The following is a 26,103-nucleotide window of genomic DNA, read 5'->3' as shown; positions in this document are numbered from 1 at the left end:
GGAGTACAATTCTAAAACTATGCAACATTTCAAAGATTCCTTTCCAGGCAAACATGTCCAGAGTAAGATGAACATTTTGAAGTATGAATGAGGTTACTAGGCGTAAGTATGTAGTTGTAAGCCTGCCATTAAATGTCCATTGCCGCATCGACAATGAATGGGGCGCTTAAAGTTAAATATCTCCAAAACTACAAATGATTTCAAAAGAAAAAATCTCAAGCATGCATGTCCACAGTAAGGTGGAATTTTTGAACTGTGAATGGAGTTTCTAGGTGAAAGTGTTTTTTTGAGGTCCCTATACCCTAACCCTAGCCTTCCATCCGCCTCCATTCTAAATCTCTGAACTTTTAAAGGAGTGCAATTCTAAAACTATGCAACATTTCAAAGATTCCTTTTCAGGCAAACATGTCCAGAGTAAGATGAACATTTTAAAGTATGAATGAGGTTACTAGGCGTAAGTATGTAGTTGTAAGCCTGCCTTTAAATGTCCATTGCCGCATCGACAATGAATGGGGCGCTTAAAGTTAAATATCTCCAAAACTACAAATGATTTCAAAAGAAAAAATCTCAAGCATGCATGTCCACAGTAAGGTGGAATTTTTGAACTGTGAATGGAGTTTCTAGGTGAAAGTGTTTTTTTTAGGTCCCAAATTCGTCCATCGACCTCCATTCTAAATCTCTGAACTTTTAAAGGAGTACAATTCTAAAACTATTAAACATTTCAAAGATTCCCTTTCAGGCAAACATAAATATAAGTTAGTGAAACAGTAATAGTTTTCCATTGTTCAGCCTACCACTGCATAGAAATTACACATTTTCTTACTATCACTTTTAAGATTGTTCTGCAAATTTCTACTTCATTCACAATACCATTTTCCCTGTCATTTCAACAAAGAAACATTTAGCAAAGCTTTGTACGAAACCTTTTTCTTTATGTAGTCCGTTATTTCAGTGCAAATATAATCATAATATACAGAGCAGTATATAAAAATAAAACAAGTCCAAAAAGTGCAGTGTCACAACACCAGTGGTAGAAAGAGTACTCACATTTTTTTTTATTTAAGTAAAAGTATCAATACTGCAATATAGTACTCTGTTACAAGTAAAAGTCCGGAATTCAAAATGTACTTGAGTAAAAGTACAAAAGTATTGGCATCAAAATGTACTTAAAGTACCAAAAGTAAAAGTACTCATTATGCAGAATGTCACAAATGTCAAAAATCACAGGCAATTTTAAAATAGTCTGCATTGTGGCTTTATTTATTGTATGATATACACAAGGGGTCTTCAACAGGGGCTCCTGGACCCCTAGGACCCCTCAGAGATACTGAAGGGGGGCCGCCACATCTTTGTGTGATAGGGATTTTTTTTCTATTTTTTTACATTAACCACTTGAACCCTTGCCTCCCTATTCTGGGGGGAACATTAGCCGAAAATAGCATACAAGCTTGTAGATCTGCTATTTTCGGCAAATGTTGTGTGTACAGGGGAAAAAAAAAGCAGGTCAAAGCTGAAGTTTACAAAGTATTGAGGGTTTTAAGTGGTTAAATGTCTGAAAACACAAATTTAACATGAATCCAGTATGTAGCGGGGGGTCCCTGCTCCATCTGTCACTCAGCTAAGGGGTCCTTGGCCTGAAAAATGTTAAAGACCTCTGATATACCCAATAAAGCTTTTAACTGGGTGACCTGCAAGCCAGTGTGCAGACTATTATTTTAGAATATTTAGTAAATGAATGCCCTACTTTGACATACAAGAGGAAGGAAGCTGGCTAAGTATCATAAGTGTCCTTGAGCAAGACACTGAACCCCTACTGCTTCCGATAGTAGGTTGGTGCCTTGCATGGTTTCCTCCGCCATCGGTGTGTGAATGGGTGAATGTGAAGTACATCGTACAGCGATTTTAAGGGCCGGAAAGACTATAAAAGGCGTTAAATGCATAAATGCAGTCCATTTACCTGTGCACAAGATGTAACAATATAAAACAACCTTGAACCATGAGTTTAAGTAGCAAAAACATTGAATCCACAAGCTCACAACGCATAGCGACAGAATGTGAGCTTTAGATCTGCCATTTTTAAATATTTTTTTAAGCGAAAGTGGTCAAGTGTGTCTGTGGGTTTAAAAAATATTTAACCAATGAAAAGAGCTTGTGACTAAATACTACATTGGATACATTGGAACACAGGTTATTTTTCCCCATTTCCTGAAAACGAAACAGTTTTAGACATGCAAGGTTTCTGTTTCACGGCTTGATAATGCTGAGGAGCCCACAAGGACAAGAAGACCACTTCATTCTGTTGTTGATTGCAGTCTGTTTCTGTAGCCCCCACCACCACTTTCGACCTGAAGCCTGTTTGAAGTGATCGGTCATGGCGCTGTTGACTTGCTGCTTTGTAGCATGTATGTACGTGTAGTCCCAATGGCTTCTGCAATAAAGAAAAAACAAAACAAAAAACATCAACAGCAAATATAGATGTTGCGTAGTACAGACAAGAAAAAATGTCTTCGTGACTATACATCTTATCAATCACATGTGTACACTGTGAAGAAGCAATCAACAGATAACTCTTCCACTGACAGAATGGATGGCTGTCTCTCTTTTTAAAATATTTTTGGGGTCTTTTTCTGCCTTTATTGATAGGAAAGTAGACTGACAGGAAACGGGGAGAGAGATGGGGGGTGACACACAGCAAAGGACCACTAGGCCAGCGGGCGCCCCTGTGGCTGTCTTCCTTAAGGCGCTCTTCCCATGTTGTAAAACAAAAAAGGCTTGCACACTGTGGGCTCCTGTTGCAAAGTGCTTCATTGTACCCGAGTGCTGCTGTGACGTTTCAGGCTTTCGCCATTCTCCCGTTTAAGGAGAAGCACCTGATTCGGATGCTATCAATGCATAGAATGGGAGATTATCACGTTCTATCAGACCATTGAATGGGCGAAGTAGGCGACCTACCGTCTACCCCGCGATTTATCAGACCATTCAGTGGGCGTAATCAGGAGCTACTGACCTACCGACGGAGATGACTTAAATACTTTAGTTTCGGTTTTGGTTTTGGTTGTTTCGGTTTCGGACCATGACGGAGGCGCGCAGTCTCAGGCGAGGTGGAGCCCCGCGACGGGCCACCGAAGGAGCTAAGGCGACTGAGTTGCCGTCCGGAGCGGTGCGACCCTTGCCTGTGCCTACTCAGCGCCGTTCGAGTTATGTACCGATATGGACAGAATCGTAAATATTGTTGTGGGGACTGCTCCGCCTCCGTCGGTAGGTCAGTAGCTCCTGATTACGCCCAATGAATGGTCTGACAAATCGCGGGGTAGACGGTAGCTCGCCTACTTCGCCCATTCAATGGTCTGATAAAACGTGATAATCTCCCATTCAATGCATTGATAGCATTCGAAGCCGGTGGGAGAAGAGCATTAATATGACCACCTCGTCATGGAAGCCTCCCAATATGGTGTTATATACAGTGGTTCTCAACCTTTTCAGGCTGTGACCCCCCAAAATTATCATATTTGAACTGGGGACCCCCTCACCCTGATAAGCACTTGGAATGTAAGGAGTTGAGGCATTCCATTTAGTTTCACTCGGTTCCACAGATAAATATTGTGAAAATAGCAGATCTATTGTACAAGCTCACAATGCCTTGCGTTGCGAGGCGTTGTGAGCTTGTAGATCGGCTATTTTCACAATTTTGTTATATTCGGCTATTTGACAATTTGGCCAATGTTTAACCCGTTTATGGTATAGTTTGATGCAGTAATGGTTTTATTTATTGTCTCCGCCAGGCCGAAAGGCATGGCGAGAGAGTATGTTTTACCCTCCGTCCGTCCTTCCGTCCGTCCGTGTGTGTGTGTGTCCGTGTGTCCTGTCTGTGTGTTACCAGCTAATCTCCGGCACCGTTGGCCCGGTCGCTGCGAAACTGTGCACACACACTCCCTGGATGCCAATTCAGAACCTCTGCCCCACATTTTTCACATGAGCCTGTTATAGCGCCACCAGGAGGCCGATTTGTGCAAAACCGATTTTTCCCATTACACCTACAGCTTTTAACCAAAAGTCATGCAAATCGGTACACAGTATCTCTATAGTCATGTGATCAACCCGGATCTGTCCGATTTCCCATAATGCATCCTCATTGGCTAAGGTTGGCTTCCAAAGTTTGCAGGATTGGTCCGTTTTGAACAAACTGCCTCCAATCATGAACGCAGCTTGCCATTTCCATAAAATTGCATACGCACATTCCCACTAGGCCGAGGAAGAAATGCCACTTGAACATTTTCAAATCAGCCTCATGGTGGCGCTATAACTGGCCGATTTGCATTTTTAGCTATAACTGCACCGATCTGCGTGAAACTTTGCACGCACACTCCCTAGAGGCCAAGGAAAAACATTGGACTGCATTTTTCACATCTGCTTTTTACAGCGCCACCAGGAGGCCGACTTATGTAAAATACATTTTTGGAGATTATTCCTTCAGATTCTGTCCAAAAAACACGCAAATTGGTACACTGCATCTCCATAGTCATGTGATTCTGATGGATCTGTCCGATATTTCATATTCCATCCTATTTGGCTTACAGTGGCTTCCAAAGTTTGCAGGATTGGTCAGTTTTAAACAAAATGCCTCAAAACATGAATGCAGTGTGCAATTTCCGTGAAAGTTTGCATGCAAATTCCCACTAGGCCGAGGAAGAAATGCCCCCCTTTTCACATTCACATTGGCCTTTATAGCACCACCAGCAGGTCTAATTTAGCAAAACACATTTTTGGAACAAAATGCCTCAAATCATGAATGCAGTGTCCCATTGAAAGGCCTAAGAAGAAATGCCACCCTTTTCACATTGGCCTATTATAGCGCCACCAGGAGGCCACAATAACCTACCTGACCTGGCGGAGACCTGTGCTCCGAGGAGCACTTTTTCTAGTTTTCTCTCTTTTTTTTAGGTATTATTCAAAACGGTCTTAAAAGTCCTTAAATTGTCACTTCACTGTCATCTGAGGACCCCCCCAAAATCATGTGGGGTCCCCCCTGGGGATCCCGACCCACAGGTTGAGAACCACTGATATACACCAATATGGTGTTAGTTGAAGCCTTGCATCTCTTCGATGCCATCACTGCAACACCAAATCCATTATGCCAAAAATAGCTGATCTACAAGCTCACAACACGTTGCAACGCGACATGTTGTGAGCTATAGATCGACTTTCACAGATGGTTTGTCTATTATGACGTGTCCAGAATAGGGACTATAGGGTTAATGTGGCTAAAATGTACCTTGTGCAGTCTTCACTCTTTGCTGTAAAGGAATATGGCCCCAATGTTAAATACAAAATACAGTTTAACACTTTCCAGCTCTACAGATTGTTAGCCCTGTGCCGTTTTCTTCAAGAGGGCCTAGAGCATATTTAGTTTTTGGCCTGCTAATGCATGTGAGAAAACAAACAAAAACAGTCAACATAAACAATATTTGAATCTATACATATACAGTAGATAGATAGATACCTTGTGCTTGTTCTGGCTCTTGATGTGCAGTAGAGAGTACTTTCAAGATCTACAGCGGAAAACACAATGAAATAAATTCAATGTTATGTGGTTTGACATTTATACTTATAGCTGCTGTAAAGATTGACATTACCATTTTGACTAATTGAATACATTTCTGGTGTCAAGCTTAGAACACTTGTCTAGGACCAGTTGCAAATTGCAGACAGGTGCTCTTTATGGCGGTTTTGAAGGAGGGTACGGAGTCTCACTTTTTGATGGGTGTTGGTAGGGCATTCCACACTTTGGTGGCATAACAGAACAAATTTAACCCCAAGTTTGTACCGAATCTGGGTTGAACGAGTTCAGTGGAGCTCCTTCTGGTGTTGGGCCTGCATGTGTCTCTCACGTTGTTGAAGCAGTTAGACAGGTACAGTACATGGGCTCAATGATCCCTTGAATATCTTGAAGACCAGGCCCATTGCAAGTTGCTGTACTCTGTCCTCTACCCTGAGCCATCCCATGCTATAGTATAATGAGCAGGGGTTAGGCGAGTCCTAGGTGTGAGGTTTAGTAGTAACCTGATCAGTTTGTTTTGGGAGGTCTGAAGTTTTGCTTTTGTTTTAATGCCTTTGGGGTACTAGTGTACCATGAGGTGCATGCATGGTCATAAAATGGGCTTGCTTCAGGGGATTAGGGACTACTAGACCATACCTGGTCGACACATCCGTGGGGGGATATGCGCACATGATCTGGCAACCCGGGAGGCGACATTGTTTGACACATAAACGCTAATAAGAAGCTGAGATTTGATGAAATTGAAAAACGGGCTTCACAGTTAAGTTCAGATGGTAATGGTCAATGGCTGTGTGCAAAATCAGGGCAATTGGTCCAGCCACTGAGGAGAACCGGGTAGCTTCACTCACTCACCTGCCACTACAGACAGAGGTTACTAGAATTATAGTAGGATGAGTTAATCAACATAGCCTTCTTTAAGTATACCTGGTGTGGAGAGGGGCTGTCAACAGCACAACAGTGACATGCTGGCATGGCTAGCATGTTACCTAGAGAGGATAATTATTACAAATGTACAGTGGAACAGATAAGTCTTCAGCTATAAAGAGGACACCATTGAATAAAAATAAATCAAAATTAAAAACTCACATTCAGGTTGTTGGGATACAAGTCTCAGAAATGTCTGGTGTTGGCTGAGCTGCTTAAAAAGATGGGAGGCCTCGAGTCCTGTTCCCGAAGATCTTTACTGCACGTCTCTCACTTTTTTTTCCTGTCCTTCTCCACTATACCTATAAATTAAGTCAGAAAAGACCCAAAAGAAATCTTTTAAAAAAGATGGGAAAAGAAAAATGGAACACTTGGCAATACAACAAAAGTTTACAATTTGATGTGTCAATATAAGTAGTCAGTGTAGTATAGACCAATTATTTGTTAACAAACATTGACACTGGACGCACAGGTGACTGCTTCATGTAATCAATTCCCAACAGATCACCAAATCCGCTGTTTTGGGGTGCGCTGGTTTTAGTTCATTCAACCCCCTCTTGTGTGTTGGCTAGTGAGGTGCGTCCTAGTGAGACATATGTACTTCACCCCGCAACGGTATTGCGCGCCGAGAACAGCTGACATACAAGCTCACAACCACGTCGCGGATGAGACTGTTGTGAGCTTGGAGGTCTGCTGTTCTCAGACGTTCTCTGCGCACGACACCTTCGCGGGACGGACGGGTTGCAGCTGCGTGAGCGCTCCCTCCATTCTTATGACAGCCACTGGAGGTGGGGTTTGGGGGACAACTGTTTTGAATTGCTATTATTGTTTACACACAACAGAAACCAAGGATTATATATTTCAAGAGCGAGAGATCACAGTAAAAATCCTAAGCATTCTTTCTCCATACTGGGAGAAAAACAGCATCTGAAAGTTTGATGGGATGCATTTTTACACGTGAGACTGTGACCACTTTTACATCGCATCTTATGAGCGGTGGGGTTCAGTTGGTGCCGGCCTGCGTGCGCATACTGGTTCTTATTAGTGTGACGTAGTCTGTTAAGGTGTCTATATAGTCGCTGGTGAAGTCTAGGGTGGTGAAGTCTGGTGTAATATAATGAAAGACACACGAATGTACAAGAGATACAGAGTCACTTTGAACGTACCATATGCACAGCATACTTTCTCAGCCTGGATCCCTCGTGCCCTGTGGTCGCCGGTCGCTGGCTGTATGTCCGTGGTCTTGTCTGGTCATGTGTCTCATTCGTAGTTCATAGGTCACAGAATCAGTCCCAGCAGCCATCAGCCAAAAATCTAAAGGCACCAAGCATGACACACAATAACAGTTTTAACAGATAATACCTAGTTCTGTACCAGTACCAATCTCCTCATTTTTTCCCATTATTTTTTGCATTTTTCAATTATATAAAACATGACAACAATATGGCTCTTGTGTTAAAAAAAGAAGCCTATAAACAAACCAACACAGAGCAGATAGACATCACATAAAAAATACATACACAACATAATAATAATAAAAATAAAAACCATTTATTTATCATTCAATTTGTTCAAGAATCATCTCCAACATGTTAGGTTAGTACACACACACCTCTCTCTCAAGGCCAAATATATACACACAGTGACCCTCACTCTCCACGATAGCTTTCGTACAGAGTGAGGTTCCAAACAGGGCTAGGAGCATACTATAAGCCAGGGGTCTTCAACAGGGGGTCCGGGACCCCTAGGGGGTCCTCAGAGTTACTACAGGGGGTCCGCCAAATCTTTGTGTTATATGATTTTTTTAACCTTAACCACTTGAACCCTAGCATCCCTTCTCTGAGGAGAACTTTTGCCAAAAATAGCAGATCTACAAGCTGGCGTTGTGAGCTTGTAGATCGGCTATTTTTGGCAAAGAGGTATAGGTGTAGAGGGGGAAAAAGAGCAGACCAAGTAAACAAAAAAGGTATAATCTGAAATCAATTTTATACGATATAGAGGGGGTCCCTGCTTCATCTCTCCCTCAGCTAGGGGGTCCTTGGCCTGAAAACGTTGAAGACCCCTGCTATAAGCTAAGCCTGCCACTCTTTTCCTCATATGTACAGTACAATGTGTCATTTTGAACCATTATCTTAAAACATAAGCTGTCAATGAGTCGAATATTAAATAGAAAAACATGTGTAGCCATAAACCAGGTACCGCCCTGTGTAGTGTCTAGTCTAGCGTGACGTAGGCTACTTTACTAACAGAACTGAAGTTTTCAGCTCAATATAACCTAAAAAATAATAACATATTTGACATATCATCGATGAAATTATGAAGTTTAGAACATATCCTAACCATTTCTAGTGCATAACTGTGATGTTTTACATTACAAACCTGTTTTAAACAGCTGAAATGAGGAGAAACGACGGTCGGCCGGAGAAACTGTTGTTGTATGACCAGCTGGCCTCTGACGAGCAGCTGAGTGAGTAGTACAGTGGGAGTGGTTCACAGCTCCTCCCTAGACTGGTGACGCGAGGTTAGCGCCTCCCTGTGGCGTGGCTCTAGCACTGACCTATAAGAGAATTGGCATTTGAACATAGAATCCCTGCACTGAGAGGTTCACGCATATAGACGGGTTTCCGAGCGACGTCATCACAGAGCAGAATGCGCAATCTGCGCATGCCTGGGGGTGGAAGGCGCGTTCGAAAATACAGCCCTGAGCGGCAGTGAGCGCACTGGCCAATACAAACTAATAGGCGAGTGTGCTCCGGTGCGTAATTTCCAAACGCACCCATAGGCTTCCCCCCCGCAGCTGCGCGGTCATATTCCTCTCAATGTTTACTAACAGGAAACCTGTCTATAGACCACCACACCACCCGGCTACATGTTGTGATTGTGTCTTACATTAGTAAACTACAGTACCGTTCATTTGTATGTTAGCCCTCAATTAGTACAGTTAAGTTGAAATACTCCAGCACTTTTGAATTTCTTTCTGTGAAAGGTTAGCTAGACAGAGTTCTTTCAGAAAGAACCCCCCACCTTCACAGAACAATCAAATACTGCCATTGTGATTTGCATATCAAAAACTCAAGGAACTAGCCATGAATGGCTGTGGCTGCATATCAGTGATATTAATAATAATATTAATAATAATAATAATAATAATACCAGCTAACATCCCTGCCTTGTTGACATAATTATTTTAGCCTGCTTTACATTATGTTCTTTATGGTAGTTAGTTATTAACAATCATATTTGATTTATTGAAGTGAAGAAATATATTCAACTATTTCTTTATACATTTTGCAACGCACTACCCCTACTGTGCGCACAACCTATGACGTCCATACGCCGTCCAAGTCGGACCTGATGATGTTATATAGATGTATTGATAACTTCTTTGTTTGTGTATGTTGTTTGTGTTTGTTCGTTTTGTATTGTAATTCATGAGAATATAAATAAAGATTTGTAAAAAAAAAAATAAGTAGTTGCAAAAAAAGGGGAAACAGTGCCCCCTGCGATGTCGTATGGACGTCCGTGACGCCCGAGTTGGACCTCAGTCATTCAGCTACTTTACTGACTGAGGTCCTGACTCAGACGTCGTTTGGGCGTCCGTTTTGGACGTCCATACGACGTCGCAGGGGGGCGCTGTTTCCCCCTTTTTAAAAAAAAAATGTGTGCAACGTTGAATTATGGGTTTCGTATTGAACTTTTAAGTGTTTACATGGCTTTTCCCAACCTGTAGCCTAAGTAACTCATGAAGACTATTATGTTCTGTATCTGTGATGCCAAAAATAAGGTCATTACAGTGAGGTGACAAAATCCAGCCATGAAAAAATGTAATCAATACCAACGCAACAGTTATACAACAAATTATAAAGAACACTTAGTTGATTATTTATCTTATCTTTTGACATTGTGTAATCATACGCTGAAAATTTCAAAGTACTACAACATTGAAATATGGGACAACCGGGATTTGAACATGTAACCTCTGTGCTGAGAGTCTGATTACTACCCCATTACACCATCTCTCACTGTCTCTCATCGAGTGTTTTCTAGTCTTTTTGACTTGCTTTTTTGTATTTTGGCCTTGAAAATTTCAAAGTACTACAATGTTGAAATATGGGACAACTGGGATTTGATCATGGAACCTCTGTGCTGAGAGTCTGATCGCTATCCCATTACACCATCTCTCACTGTCTTTCAACAGTTGTCTCTTAGTATTCTTGAAGTGTTTATTATGTCAGCCTTCAGTTAGTAAAGTTGAAAAGCAATGAACCAAAGAAGGACTGGGATTTGAACATGGAATCTCAATGCAGAGAGTCTGATCTTTAGACCAGTACACCATCTCTCAGCCACTCACATTACGTCTCTTTGTACGCTTGAAGCGTTATTTTGTGTTAGCCTTCAGTTAGTAAAGTTGAAATACTCCAGCATTTAAAGCTTCAAATATGTAACTTTCCTGCTTGACCCTGCTTTTGCCTTTGAATGCTCTTGAGTTGTTCTTTTGTAGTTTAGCTGCAAAACTTGACAATGGAAACTCTCTGCTGAAAGACTGAGTATTACTACACCATTACTCAGTCAATGACTTAGTACTTTCTTTATGTTAACAAATTCACAGCAATTTCATAATCAACAACCGTAGGTCTGGGACTTGAACATGGAAACCTGGAGCTGAGGCTTGGGTCCCAGCTACCGGGGAGACATCAAATTTCTCTTTTGGGTCTAAGAGTTTTACTCTGTAACACTAAAGGGGTTTCAGGGGAAACCAGCAAAATGAGGAATAATATAATAAAAGACTGTCTTGCTAATAAAGCGTTATGTCTCAATTTTTTTACAATGTATTTGATATTACCTTTATATAATTCAATAAATTATGCATTTCATCCTCTATATATTGTCCAGCAACCTTTATGATAAAGGCGAAAAAATATAGTAGACCCGTGGGAACCAAATTGCTCAGATGCCGAGGTTCCTGTGCTGGGATTTGATCCCATGATCTTGTGGTCTGAAGTCAAGAGCTCTTCCGACTAAGCTATCGATAGAACAGCTATATTATAAGCAGAAGTCACAGATTCAACTCCCACCCTCGCCAGGGTCAAAAACTTTGAAATTTGAAATCCGAACGTTAGATGAATGAAGAGGTCAAAAATGGAGAAAGTGCAAACACCAGGTTGAAGTTCATCCATGAGGTCATGACAGATCCAGACTGCACTAGAGATTTGTTTACATTCGACCGCATGGCTCATTTGCATAAGACGTTACCATATTGATTTTATCCCACTGTTGAGGGTTAGGGTTATGTTTTATATATTTTGTTTAAGGGGCTGCCTTGCCCCACTGGAATACAGTGACTGATATGAATTAATAATATACTGGACCATACGTAAAATGAAGAATACCTTTTGATGTCAGTGACATTTTATTACAAATGAAAATAAAAATAAGAAACAGTGCAGTAACAATACGTTTTCGTATAGCAGCAATTTTGTATGTACAATATAAATATTAATATATTGTCTGTCGGGCGGAAAATTATGGCCAAAACTGTTACTTTTTACAGCTGTTACAGCATACACATTCTAAAATAGCAAAAACAGCAGATCGACCAAAAAAAACAAGACTCGCGCAACATAATATGGCAAGACACACCATCTCCGGTTTACTTCCCGTATCTGCATAGTCTTGCGTCTCGCGTAGCTATCTGCATGAAGTGGGCGGACGCCAACCTGCTTCCGGTCTCCTAAAAAGGCGTCCGCCCACTTCACGCAGATAGCTACGCCCCCCAGGGGTCCTTGGGGGTCGTTCCAGGGGGTCCCCAGCAAAATGTTATTATTAAATATGGCTCTTTTATTGCTACTTTTAACTTTTTAATGGATCCTATGTAAGTAAAGCCTGATAAATTACATCTACTCTGTCAAAAATTCTCTTGTTATCGTACGGTCTGAGGTTGGCAGGTATGCCTTCAGTTCACTCAGAAGAGACCATCTGTTATCTATAGTAAAATATGATGTGTATTTAGAATAATGTGTTTTAAAATGTATTCCCATATTTTACAGAATAAAAAAAACTTTTTTATTGTATTTCCACCAGGTATAACATATGCATGCGGAAGATCCATAAAATCGAAATCGATCTTTAAGTTTGTTAATCACACTAGACCATACCCGGTCGACGCATCCGTGGGGGGATATGCGCACATGATCTGGCAAGCCGGGAGGAAGTTCGTCCCATAGCTGGGCAGCCCCGTAACCATGGCGACATTCTTTGACACAAAAGCGCTAATAAGAAGCTGAGATTTGATGAAATTGAAAAACGGGCTCCACAGTTAAGTTCAGATGGTAATGGTCAATGGCTGTGTGCAAAATCAGAGCAATTGGTCCAGCCACTGAGGAGAACCGGGTAGCTTCACCTACTCACCTACTCACCTACTCAAGACGGTTACTAGAATTATAGTAGGATGTTCTGCCATGGCAGTCTCATCTTGCAGTCCATGTAACGTGTCATTATTATTGTACAGATAATTGTTATGCTGTTGTCACTGCCCAACAGGCCAAAGCAAATTATACTTAAACTCGGCAATAACAGACCCGATTCTAATTCTGAATTTGACTTAAGTTATGTCTCTATGAGCACTTGCTGTTTATACAAAATACATAATCATCATGACAGTCATAATAAAAACAATATGATTTGGTTTTATTTCAACGACTGGCAAATTTAATGTCTCATAGAATCAGTTCAAGGATGGGGACTAAATAGTAAACTTTCCAAACAAATTTCAATCAAAATCTAGAAGTCATACTGTAGATGTCAAGAAGACCAGGTTCAATGTAGCCTACCACATTAAGAGATTCATATGTGCATGTCCTTTTTATGAAGATGCTGCAGAGAAGAACACCAGGCATGTAGCGCTACAATTTAAAAAGTCACTGTCGGGTCTCGGGTGGAAACCAAAACCATAACTTTTCAGGAAATTAAAAAAGAACCTGTGTTCCAATGGATCCAATGTAGTTATCATTTAGTCACAAGCACTTGCTAATACTTTTCATGGGTTCAATAATTATTAAACCCACAGACACACATAGCAAATATAGCTGATCTACAAGCTCACAATGTGACCGGCTATGTTTGCTACTTTTGTGTGACACTGTTACTGTATACATTTTCCCCCCAAAAAAAAGGAAAAAGTCTTTCTGTCTGTGATGATGATGGATTGTGCCTGAGGGGTCATCGTTTTTTCTTGTGGCGGCGACTGTGGCTGTACAGCCCCACTCTGGAGTGGCAGTCTCTTTTGCAGTTAGCGCAGACAAATGGAGAGAGGTCTGGCACAAGAGGGGTCATTGGGTGTTTCGGGCGTTCCAGAACTTCCAGGTCATCAGAACACCAGACACCCTCGCCCAGGCCCAGACCCTGCCGAAGTTGATCAAGTGTGTGATGTGCAACACACAGCTTACAGAAGTGCACAACCTACTGCTGTACAATCCCCTCATGTTCATGTTCAACCTTAAAGTTTTTAGGAAGAACTTGCTGTGCTGAACGAAAATCAACAGATTTGAGGATCCGCTGTAGACTCGTGAGGCATCTGAAAGAGGTGATTGATGAAAATGACATGACTTGAACATTAAGTGCTGTACCACCAGTAAAACAGGGTGTTGTTGAATCTGCAAGTAAATGGGGGACTGACCAGGACAGGTGAGGCTGTGAACAGGTAATTGAATGGGTAGCGAATCAGGTTGGTGCAGGAGGAAGAATAGAGATCTGCATAACGAATGAGCTGACTGGCAAACAGTGTCTGCCTGGCGCCACTGCGCAGAAGGCTGCCCATTTGGCCATAGGACATGTCCATTTTAAGGGTCACCACCTAGGTACCAACCATGAACACAAACAGCAACATCATAAAAACAGTGACCATGTGAACTAAAAACTGTAAAATAAGTAAAGTAAGCTATGTTTAAAACATACCAACTCAAGGGCAGCAGGACCATCTCATGTTTCATTTGCATTATAGCATCTGATAAAAGTACAATACATAACTGAACTCAACAACTAAACTCTGATTAAGGTTTAAAGGTAGCAGCAATGTAATTTAAGGCTAATTTATACTTTTCTATAATGCATACATTACACATCACTTTCAATAAGTGTTGCTTGACTGAAAATAATGTAATTCCAACTGAGTAACTTTTATAGTTGAAAGTGCACAAAAATAGACCATGCAAACGGAAGTAAGAGACCATGTAAACAGAGAAGAAGGAAGAAAAGGGTTAAGTTACCATACTGTGCAACAAAAGAGGAGACTGACACATTTCTATTCAAACGAGGCCAAAAAGTCACCCATTGTAGCTACAATATATTGTGTTTCATTTACGGCATTCATGTTTAGAAATTGCTCGGTCTCGGTTTAAATGAAGACTGAAAATGAAATAACATCTATTTGTAACCCCACTAAATATGCTGTGCTGTCAACTCAATAACATCAGCCATATATACAGGTACAAGGTAAATTTTCAATACATTACAGATAATTACTTTTTCCAAAACTGGATAATATGTATTATTTCATAAAATAAGTCATTACCATAAATGTGTAGCACGCTGTGTACAAGTCTAACTACCCTGAGAAGCAACATTTCATAGGCCCAGGGTTCATTAAAATGCATATCTTTGTAAACCGCACATAATTCCTTTATCATTTACCCTGGAATGCTCATAGATAGGACTTTGACACAGCACTTTGCAAATCTCTCTGGATAAGAGCATCTGCTAAATGCCTAGATTGTAAATTGTATGGAACATAACCAATTCAAACTGGGATGCCTCCCCTTCTCTTGGTGGTTTTGTGTGCAGTATGTCATTACAATACTATAGGACAGAAGTCCCAAGATAAGCGTTCCCCAGCCCACAGGTTGAGAATCACTGGTGTACAGTATGTCAACATGTCTAAGACACACAGCTTGGGTTATTGGGAACAAAGCTGACCATCATTCGTGTCCTGATGGAACTTATATTGGGACAATCTTCAGTGCCACTGTCAACGTTCCTTCAGGGGACAGAGACAGAAGATAGGGTGTTAACAGCTGTGCCACTTCAAGTTATAAATTACGTATTACAGATGTGCAAAAACTCACGTGTTAAGCTTAGCTAGGAAGGCATCAAGGTTCTTCAATTCTGCAAATAAATCTAGGAAAACAAAAGAGAAAAGAAAACATGTGCCAATCATCCAACAGACTATATTTGGGACGAAGTTCTCCCAACAATACGGATGCTGGGGTTTAAGTGGTAAATAGATGAACTTGATCTGTTCTTACGTTTCTTCTCCTCCCACACTTGCAGCTCCTTGGTAAGCTCTGGTACAACCAAAAAGGTCTTCCATCCTTGGCGCTTCTTGGATTTAAGGATGTCCCCAAAAATGTGGTCTCCCACATAGAGGATGTCTTTACCTTTCACATTCAACAGTTCACACATAATATCGGAGGAGCCTGCAGAGAAATAGTGAGAAATATAGAAGCAAGGAACACCATACAGAAAGAATGAGGTGCCTGTCTTTATAATGGATGTAGAACTACAAGAACAACCTCACATACAGTATGCATGAATCCCCCTTCAAAAATAATGTCTACCTAATGCTCCGTCGTACGCCGGTGTCGTGTGTCAAAAATAGCAGATCTACAAGCTCACTGCATGTTATTTTTAGGCAAAGATCAGGTGTAAATCAGGTTTAAACCCTCAATTTCTTTTACCTCCAGAGTATACAGTTCCTGAGTGGAGATCTCCAGTGTAAGTTCCGATGCGGAGCTTCCCGGTGTCCTGTATCCAATGTAGAAAGCACATCAGCAATCAGTTGTTTTACCTACCTATATATGAGTATATGTAAGCATACATGTACAGTATGTATGCACTATATATGCTGGTAAGTCTATGTAAATATGTTATAAGTTTGCTAATACCGTGTCCACTTGTCTAAGCACAGACCCCTCTCCAAAGAACTGTGGCTTCCTAGAGTCCACCACAACAATGTCAAAGAAGGAACGCCATGATTTCTTTGGACCGCCAGGCTGGATATAAGGATCAGTAAAGATATGGGTCAGTAAAGCTTTTTTGTTTTTGTTCAGACACAATTACAAAACTTTTATAATGAGGCTGTCTGTGAATATGTATGTTATATATATATATATATATATATATATGGTTGCATTTGAAAGCTTGTGTCAAGCCATTTCACTTGACATAGAAAAATGATGTACATTTTATGTTTGGAATTTTGCAGATCAACTCAACACACTTGGTTGCCCTTGTTATCAACTGATATCACTTTTTCATTTAAATTGATCCCACCCCCCTCTCATAATTTCATAATTGCCAATTCCACCTGTGTACTGCGGTCCCTGTCAATGCCAATCCCCACTGTTGGCCTAAGGGGAGGGTGTGTAGACAAACCTGTGCCTCCTTCAATACACATACAGTGTCGTAAGGCACATGAAGTAACACACATGAAGGTTCATGCTATCTCACCCAGATCGCCTCCCCACTGAAAAGACCCCCCAACCAATTAGTCACTAGTGCAGTGACAGAGAACACCCTCCCCTATACCAGCTTCCCACCAGTGAACACTGACAATTATGTTCATTGGAGGAACCAAACGAAGCCAGAGGCACTCCCTGTTTTGCCCTCCTAATTTGACCAATAAATACTGCACTAATTTACATTTGCATGTTTGGACCCAAAGACATATTTCCTTACCTTAGCAGCACTTTCAAAAAGGTATTTCATTATGGCCTTGGTAAACAATGAAAAACAAGTCGTCAGAATGGACAGCAACTTTATATGCATTACTGCTTATAGTGATGTATGTTTCAGGTGATTTCAGTTAAAGGTAGGGTAAGTGATTTGCTTTTGTTAAAATAAGTGTTAAATAGCTCTATATTCTGATATTACGCATTGCTATAGAGTGTTTGTTCAGTAAAAGGAGTCTCCATGTCTCTCCACCTCTTTATTAAACAGAAATACATTTTCAGTGCTCTCTCCTGATTGGCTTAAATTTTGTCACCTACCTAAAAATGTACTATATTCTTTTTACTAAGGAGCTGGAGAGACCCCTGTGACCAAACAAACGCTCTGTAGCAATGATTACTATCAGAATATGGTACTTTAACCTTTTTAACAAAACAAACAAAAAATACCCAAAAATATCACTTACCCTACCTTTAATTATATTCATAGTAATAATGAACCCTTATTAACCACTTAAGCCCTATTTTATACTTATTTTATACTATACATCGTGTCACCCAAAAATAGAAAAAACTGGCGGTCATTTCGGTCATTCTCTGTGTTCCTATACAATTCCCATTATGCACTTTGCAAGCAAGCACTGTCCTGGCATGCTTATACGTTCTATGACCGCCATTAATAATAATAATAATACATTTTATTCGTAACGCACTTCATATTTGACACAAATATCAAAGTGCTACATTGCATAAAAGTAAAGAAAAAGGTAATAAGAAAGAAATAAGATTAGAAAAAATTACCATTACATCTAAAGTAACAAAAGAAAAAGCTTAGTACAAACACTCTCCTAATTGCAGTCAGATGTTTTTAAGAGGGACTACACTGTGGCAGTAAATTTACGTTGCACTGGCCTCTACAGGTTGAAACTATCATCTCGGTTGTACTGCTAGTCACACTTGGCCATACCCCAATCGTGATGTGATAGCACCAATGTACAATTGGGTCTGCTCCAAAACCCTTTTGACATGTGCCAAATTGAGAGTTTGGGTCTTGGCACAGACAGCAAAGCTATGAAAAAAAAACAACAACAACTAATAAATGCCTAACTTGTAAATTGCATGGCCAAGCACTCACACCAAGCACTATAAATTTAAAGATATAGTTTACAAAATGGTTCTACGTGTAACTCAAGTGGACGGCACAGCACAGACTCCACACCACAACTACTGTATAACAAGACAATGGTGAACGATATGGTCATAGTTATCGTTAGAAATAGTACTTGGTGTGAACAGTCTAATGTGGTTAAACGTCTGTCTCTGCGCTTGATGCCGCGTAAGAAGCATCTTGCAGCTGGGGAGAAACAGGCACTATTACATCACGATTATGTCGCCAGGTGAGGCTAGCAGTGCAGTAGTTGTTGAAGGTTTCAACCTGTAGAGACCAGTGCTAAAACTAGCTTTCTGCATGTAACGTGTGGGGGGGGGGGGGGGGGGGGTATGGACCCAAATCCACAAATCCAGACAATAGCCTTCTAACTATGTAATTTAGAGTCTTATGATCATAATAGTTAGCATCTAAAAAGTATAATTTTATTTTCAATCCAAATTCAAAATAGTGTCATTTATGGACAATATCTATCGACAATACAATATCAGTATCTTTGGAGATACAAGGTTTCCACCCTACAGCGGCGATACAGAGCAAATCATGATAATTTCCCATTAATAAGTCATGACACACTAGAAGGTTAGAAGCTACCTCAGTGTAGATATAGTCACTGTTGGTGGTCAGGAAGACCTTGGCCACCTTTCTGATCCGGGTCAACAGTAGAGGGATGTATGGCTATAGGAAGGAAATAAAGAGCAGAATCCATGTATCGAAGTTTAGACACAAAAAAAATGAAAATCTGAAATACATAAAAGCCAAACTAGAATGTTTTTACCACTCACATCTTTAACAAGATATTTATCCAAATTCTTGATAGTTCTGTCTTTCAGAATGCCCTGTAAGGAACAGAAAAATGTAAGATATTATATTATTGCTCTGACAAATTTGTGACATGTGTCGTGCAATGAAGGGAAACAACTGCCATCTACATTTTGCAGAATATCATGCTTATTTTACTAACTGTATCATGAATATAGTCCATTGCATCTCGAACATCCTGGAACATGCTTCTGAAGGACATGAACAAGTCACCATGCTGAAAACCTTTCTGGAGACTAGAGGAAATTTAACAGGATAGATTAGGAAATCTTGAGTCTAATGTGGGCTATGTTGCAACTGTCCAAGGGGGGAAACTAAGCAGAGGGGAGAGGTTTAAAAAATGAGGACAGAAAGTGTCCACTTACTTGGTATATCTGGTGCATCTGGTGAAGAAGTCCACAAGGCAAGCATAGAGATACGTTTCTGTAGAGGTCGAGCATAGGCATGGGTTAGTGATCCAGCAAATATTCAGTATGTTGCTGATAATTCTATCTTACATTATAGTAACACTTGAATTTATGGCCACTGTGTGAATATGGTCATTGAGAAGTGGAGGTTTATACTGTAGCCTACCTGAGAGGTTAAATAGAGTGTTAAGAATATAGAAGCGATCAGTGTCATCCCTCTGAATGAATCTGTTGGGGTAATACTCCACAATGCCCTCCCTACAAAGAAGAGCAGATTATTTTAGTTAATAGGTAATATTACAGATACTGGTACCAGCGAACAAGCCCATGTTTACTTGAATTGAATACCCAGGACCACAATGGAAACAAGCAATCAAGGTGTTTTTGTGTTATCCTTTTAGCATTGCTTGTGTAATTGTACTTGTTGTAGCCTACTGTTTGCAAACTGTTAATAAAGTATAAAACCAATCAATCAATCTATCAGTCAATCAATATTCTCTCCTGTACAGTATGAAAAAAAAAACTGCAGTACCAGTAGCTATTTACATCCGTATCTGTTCAGAGTCATATAGTATAGTGAATGAGACTTTGAAGGAATTTAATGAACTAGTTTTTTTAGGTCACAATGACATTGACCTTTGACCTCTGACCACCTACTTCTAATCAGTTCATCCTTGAGTTCAAGTAGATGTTTGTGCCAAATGTCATGAAATTCCCTCAAGGGAACATCCCTCCTGAGGGAACATTCCACAAGGTTGGGACGTACGTAGGAAGCCTGCGCCCCCCCACCTCTGGTTCAACGGAGTGGAGGGCTATTTTTTTTGTTTTTGTCTGAAATGACGCCCCTGGATCTCGGCTCACAGAAAAAAACAGCCAATCTTTTTTATTATATGCCCTTTGAGTTTTCCTTTACCTGTTGAGGAAGCGGAAGCCATGACTGCAGAGCAGAATATTTCCATTTGAGTCAACCTTCAGGAGATTCCCATACATGTTGTCAAACACTAGACCACTGAAAGATGAAAAGAAATTGAAAAGTGTTTCAATGTTTTTTCTTTTTCTTGTTATTTATTAACATTCATTCTAAAGAAGGTTTGTTATGTTTGCATTTTGATGATTCACGTCACTCAAAGTATACTTAGAGTGACAATCAATATACTTAGAGTGAATATCAATATACTTAGAGTGAATATCAATATCACGTCACTATACTTCACAACTCGTCACATTGTGAGCTTGTAGCTCTGCTATTTTAGAAACCATTTCTTTCCCCTATAAAATCGGTAAACATCGGCTGCATAATTGCCAATACAGATGTTGTCAAAAATGTCAAATAATGGCCAATATCCAGACCAATATTGGCCTGGCTCTAACCCAAGTCCATTGGGAGAAATGTTACTGCGCGTCATTAGTTTGGACGGATAGAATGATAGAATATGTGATGCCTTTCCAAAATGGTCTCCCCTGGGCCACAGACACTCAAAATAGTACAGCAAGTGGCCTTAACTCTGGGAAAGAAACTGGTTGGATAACATGATGCAATCTCATCATGAGCTGTTAGTTGTCGTAGTTACACGTTATATGATATCATTGCTGTTGGGCAGAAACCTTCAACTTTTTATGGGTTTTCTTTTTCTTTGTCGTACAAGAGTCGTGGACAGTTGTGGACAAGTAGCGAAAATAGCTGATCTACAAGCTCACAACGCGTCCAATCGTGTTGGGAGCTTGTTGATCGCCTATATGTTGCTATTTTAAAAAATAAATTGTAAGTAAAAGTTTGTGTAAAAAGTGTGTCTGTGGGTTTTTATAAATATTTAGCCAATTAAATGTATTAACGAGAGCTTGTGACTAAATAACTACAATGGATTCATTGGAACACAGGTTAATCTTTTTTCCATTTCCTGAAACGGTTCTGAACAAGGTTTCCACCCGACAGCGACGATATGCTGAATATACTGAAAGTATTTAACAGTGTTCAGGGTCCCCACACATTTTTAGCAATGAATTTCCAAAACTTTTCCAAAACCTTTCCAGAATATTTAGCCCAATTTCCAGGCCTATATAACAATCATTCGGCGCAATAATGTGTCTCTTACTCCTATGTAGAATGCCCAAAGATAGGCAGTGTAGCAAAAATAAAGTTTGAGACATACATTAGGCTGCCGTCACACAGCCCGTTCGGCGAAAAACTACTTATGTTACATATTTCGTGTAATATTATTCATGTTTATGAAAATGTTTTGTTTTAACAAAATCAATAGCCAAAAACAATGCATAGCCAAATATTTTTCCAGGACCCTTGATAAATTCCAGGACCTTTGATGATGTTCGATCAATTTCAAACCTTTTCCAGTACTGGATTTTTTTATTTTTTATTTCAAAATATTTCCAGGAATTTCATGACCGTGGGGACCCTGAGTGTTATACAGTATGATACCAGAAGAGTTTAAATCAACCCATTAAAACCGGGAAAGCATTGGTGTCATTTTAGATTATAGCTATATAAATAGAAACGTTTTTCTGAAAACTCATAGGATTTATAACAGTGGTTCTCAAAAATAACAGATATATAAGCTCACAGCGAGCTTGTGCGTCTGCTATTTTTTTTTTTAAATAAATAAATCCCTGGAACAAAATATTTTCAGATGGGGGTCCGCGGCCAAATACATATCATTTTCGGTGGTCCTTGACATGAAAAGGTTTGAGCACCACTGATATAATAGCAACATACGTTTAAAAAAAAAGAAATGTTAGGATTTAGAACTTAGAAGACATTTGTAGAATCCCCAGAAGCAATAAGATTTGAGTTACAAATGCTTTAAAAAATATACATATTCAAAGATTTTTCAAAAATAGCAGATCTACAAGTTCATAGTGCGGCACTCGGTGCCATGCTATGAGCTTGTATATCTGCTATTTTTTTAATAGCCAAAAAAATCTAAAAATTACACAGATGCTTTTCCCGGTCTTAATTGGTTAATTGGTTGAAAAGAGAACTCACCGTGTGGGGAAAGTGTAATCATATGTGTACCGCAGCAGCTCGTGTGGATAGCCGATGGACACCACCCTGTCTCTTATCAGCTCAAAGCCAAGGCTCTCATAGTCAGGAGACTTGTACACTACACACACACACACACACACACACACACACTCACACACACACACACACACACACACACACACACACACACACACACACACACACACACACACACACACACACACACACACACACACACACACACACACACACACACACACACACACACACACACACACACACTAAGTAAAATAGAAATTAAACCCACAACTTTGGCAGTGTTGTACAACAGTTCTCAAACTTTTTTCATGTCAAGGACCCCCCAAATTTATATTTGGGGGGACCCCCATCTGAAAAAAAAGGTCACCACGCGTCACGATGCGTCTTGAGCTTAAACACCGGCTATTTTAAATGACCCCTGGGGAGTTCCCGGACCCCACTTTGAGAACCACTGTTGTACAAGACCGTTGTTCTTTTGCACTACAGTGTTGGTTTTACATACTTGCCAAAGTGTAGTCCATATCAAAGCCATAACATTTGATGTGTTCCAGAGACAAGCTCCTGTTGACAAATACCCTGTAATCAGACAGAACAGGGCAGTTGAGGTCTCCACACAGCTTCTGCTCCATCAGTATCTATATATAAATCACCAGAAGAAAATCTACAAGCTCGTAAGGCTAAGAGATTTGATGTAGAGGGGTAAAAGGAGGAGACCAGACCCGTGCTGGACCCCGTTTGTGTTGTTCCCATGTTTGGGTTGCATTTGTAACTTGATTATTTGTTTAGATTTGGTTAGAATGGTATTGATTTCCCAAAAGCACTGTATTGACAGATAGGCTAATACTGTATGTGTAGGGCCACCTGATTATCCTTTGAGTCCATTTGGTTCTTAACAATTAATCATTTTGCTGGGGACCGCCTGAAACACCTTCAGGGGCCCCTGAGGGTCCCCTGACTCCACTATTTTTGGCGCAGACATTTGGTGTAGATGGAAAACAAGCGTTCCAAATACAGTTGTAGCTCAGGTCTGTTTTACTAAGCAATGAAAAGAGGGTTTAAGAGTGGTTTGAAGGTAATTTATTCAAAGGGGTTTCCTGTCCGTTGCTCAGTGCTGCTGTGTATTATCAGTGACACCCTGCATGGGAGAGTTGCCCTATCTGCCTTTCAGTCTGCATGGCCCTAAGCTCAACCCAGGAGCACTTCATACATATTGGGTTGCTGTTAATAATTTACCGATGGGCTCTTGTTTTGTAGGCTATAATTATACTTTTGCGCACTGATGGGGATGCCTCACGTGAGCTCATTCTGGCAGAAGAGGGGAAGGAGAACAGAATGATGCAGATGGTTTGAGGCAGTGCTCAAACTTCTTCATGTCAAGGACCCCTCAAATTAATGTGTGTTTGGCTGAGGACCCCCATCTGAAAATATTATATTCAAGGGACTCCCATAAGAGAAGATTTGTGTTAATTATTTTTTTTTAATGTATCAAAAATTATTAAGACAAGTCGAAATGTTTCAAAAATGTATATCTACAAGCTCACAACGCATTGCACCGCGAGTAGCATTGTGGCTATTTTCTATAGTATAAAATAGGGTTAAAGTGATTTAACTGATTGTGATGCTTTATTAACAAATTTAGCAGGGGACCCCCTGGAACTCCTTCAAGGACCCCTGGGGGTCCCTGGGCCCCACTTTGAGAACCACTGGTTTAAGGTGCTTCATGAGCTGACCACCTTTAGATGTGATTTTCCTGAGCATTTGTAACTGGCTGCTGGTGTACAATGTTAGACACTATATACTATTAGGTGTCTTGTCTAATTTCGTGTGGGATCTCTGTCAAACCTATTCATGAAAACCACACTTGGAATATATACGTAAGACCTTGTAGAGAAAAGATAATAGCTAATCATCATACATAAACTATACATTTAGCTAAATGTGCTCTTGTCATAACAGTTTGTGTGGCTGTGGCAAGTTGCAAGGTCTCCATGTAAGTTCTTAAACAACCACACACAAACAAGCAACATGCTCTTGTTTATGACACACACACACACACGCACGCACACGCAGGCAGGCAGGCAGGCAGGCAGGCAGGCAGGCAGGCAGGCAGGCAGGCACGCACACACGCACACGCACACGCACACGCACACACACACACACACACACACACACACACACACACACGCACACACACACACACACACACACACACACACGCACACAAATCAACCAACAAAAACAGTACGACCACAAAACAACCAATGCATAAATGCTGTGAACACTACACAGCATTACATTGCAGTCAGGACTATCAAAGTTTAGACTACTTTTATGACATGACAGCATGGTATATTTATGTAGCATTGTCCCTTAGTTTTAAGTTATGGTTTTCTACTTTTGTGTTTTTGATTTATTGTATTTTGTGTCTGGCTGCTTCCCACGTGAGGTTCAGTTTATGATCACTGAAAGGGTATTCATAGAGCCAACTGGGTTTTGTGTTTTTAGAAGTTATAACAACAGGTTCACTGTATTGCCCAGGGTCCCTGTGATCAGTATATGTACCCTGCTATATTGTATTATTAATCCATTCTATCTATTGCTCTTCCAACCTGTTTTGTAATAAAGATCAGTACCTACAATTGTAGCCTACTATGATTGTATACACTCTGTGTTAGTCATTCATTTGACAACCTGACTGGGTAAACCTTATCTTGTGTTTATTGAGTTCCCTTTAACTCAGCCAAACTAAAGGGTGGCGTCTAAAGCTGCTCTAATATTCACTGTGTGTTACATTTACTCACTTTTGGTGATGGTCTTTCTTCGTGGGGTTATAAGGGTCGAGGTTCTCATCCTCATCTGTGTCCATCTTGAGGCGATCTTGTTGTATCCGAGTGTTTTCATCCATGACCGTCGCTGTGTGAGTCTGATATCGACTGGCTGTCACTTCAGCAGCGACTCTCCACTTCTGCGTCAGTTATAGGTTGACATCTTGACACATTTACTCATGATGTGTAGCCTATACCTAAAGGTTTCCCCATTGGTTTCGTGACTGAAAACCCTCCCCTATTCTTTGCTCAGTGATGTAAATGGGGCTTTTGTGAGACGCGCATCAGCTGTTTGCAGTGGTGGAAAAAGTACTCAGATGTTTTACTTAAGTAAAAGTATCAATACTGCGATGTAGAAATACTCTGTATAGAAAAGTCCGAAATTAAAAATGTACCCGAGTAAAAGCACAAAAGTATTGCTATCAAATTATACTTTAATAAAGTACAAAAGTTAAAAGTAGCCTACTCATTGTGTAGAATGTCCCATTTCACAAGCTTTCAAATGTACAAAATGTATACAAATCTTTTGAAAATAGCAGATCTACAAGCTCACAATGTCCTGGGGCATTGTGAGCTTGTAGATCGGCTATTTTCAAAGGGCTGAAGAGGATAATCTACAACTGTACAAAGTAAGTAACTAAG

The 26,103-nt window shown here is 40.4% G+C and overlaps 1 protein-coding gene and 1 long non-coding RNA gene across 3 annotated transcripts; both read right to left on the bottom strand.

The window, feature by feature from the left end:
* Window positions 1-1,035: 1,035 nt before the first annotated feature.
* LOC311038427 lies at window positions 1,036-8,927 on the bottom strand. The gene is made up of 5 exons (XR_014600051.1): window positions 8,861-8,927; window positions 7,648-7,795; window positions 6,644-6,783; window positions 5,501-5,549; window positions 1,036-2,428 (listed from the first exon to the last, which is right to left on the bottom strand). It is a non-coding gene; the product is annotated as an uncharacterized lncRNA (long non-coding RNA).
* Window positions 8,928-13,183: 4,256 nt separating this feature from the next.
* On the bottom strand, window positions 13,184-25,928 carry nt5c2l1 (5'-nucleotidase, cytosolic II, like 1). 2 transcript variants are annotated; one of them, XM_084047934.1, is made up of 17 exons: window positions 25,438-25,928; window positions 23,139-23,212; window positions 22,598-22,715; window positions 20,513-20,608; window positions 19,766-19,857; window positions 19,558-19,615; window positions 19,335-19,428; window positions 19,156-19,209; window positions 18,965-19,048; window positions 17,213-17,248; window positions 16,420-16,527; window positions 16,213-16,279; window positions 15,781-15,951; window positions 15,601-15,652; window positions 15,452-15,512; window positions 14,157-14,333; window positions 13,184-14,054 (listed from the first exon to the last, which is right to left on the bottom strand). In XM_084047934.1, exons 1-17 carry the CDS (start codon window positions 25,539-25,541, stop codon window positions 14,016-14,018), a joined length of 1,485 nt encoding a protein of 494 aa, XP_083904060.1. In that variant the 5' UTR covers window positions 25,542-25,928; the 3' UTR covers window positions 13,184-14,015. The 2 variants fall into 2 exon arrangements, with proteins under 2 accessions (XP_083904060.1, XP_083904061.1); XM_084047935.1 differs by lacking the exon at window positions 23,139-23,212 and having other exon boundaries at window positions 25,438-25,556.
* Window positions 25,929-26,103: the final 175 nt, after the last annotated feature.

The sequence above is a fragment of the Gymnoscopelus microlampas genome (assembly GCF_963454915.1).
Source record: "Gymnoscopelus microlampas genome assembly, chromosome: 21".
In the NCBI taxonomy this organism is placed as follows: domain Eukaryota; kingdom Metazoa; phylum Chordata; class Actinopteri; order Myctophiformes; family Myctophidae; genus Gymnoscopelus; species Gymnoscopelus microlampas.
Note: the sequence above shows the minus strand (reverse complement) of the source record. Positions and strands in the feature narration are given on the sequence as shown.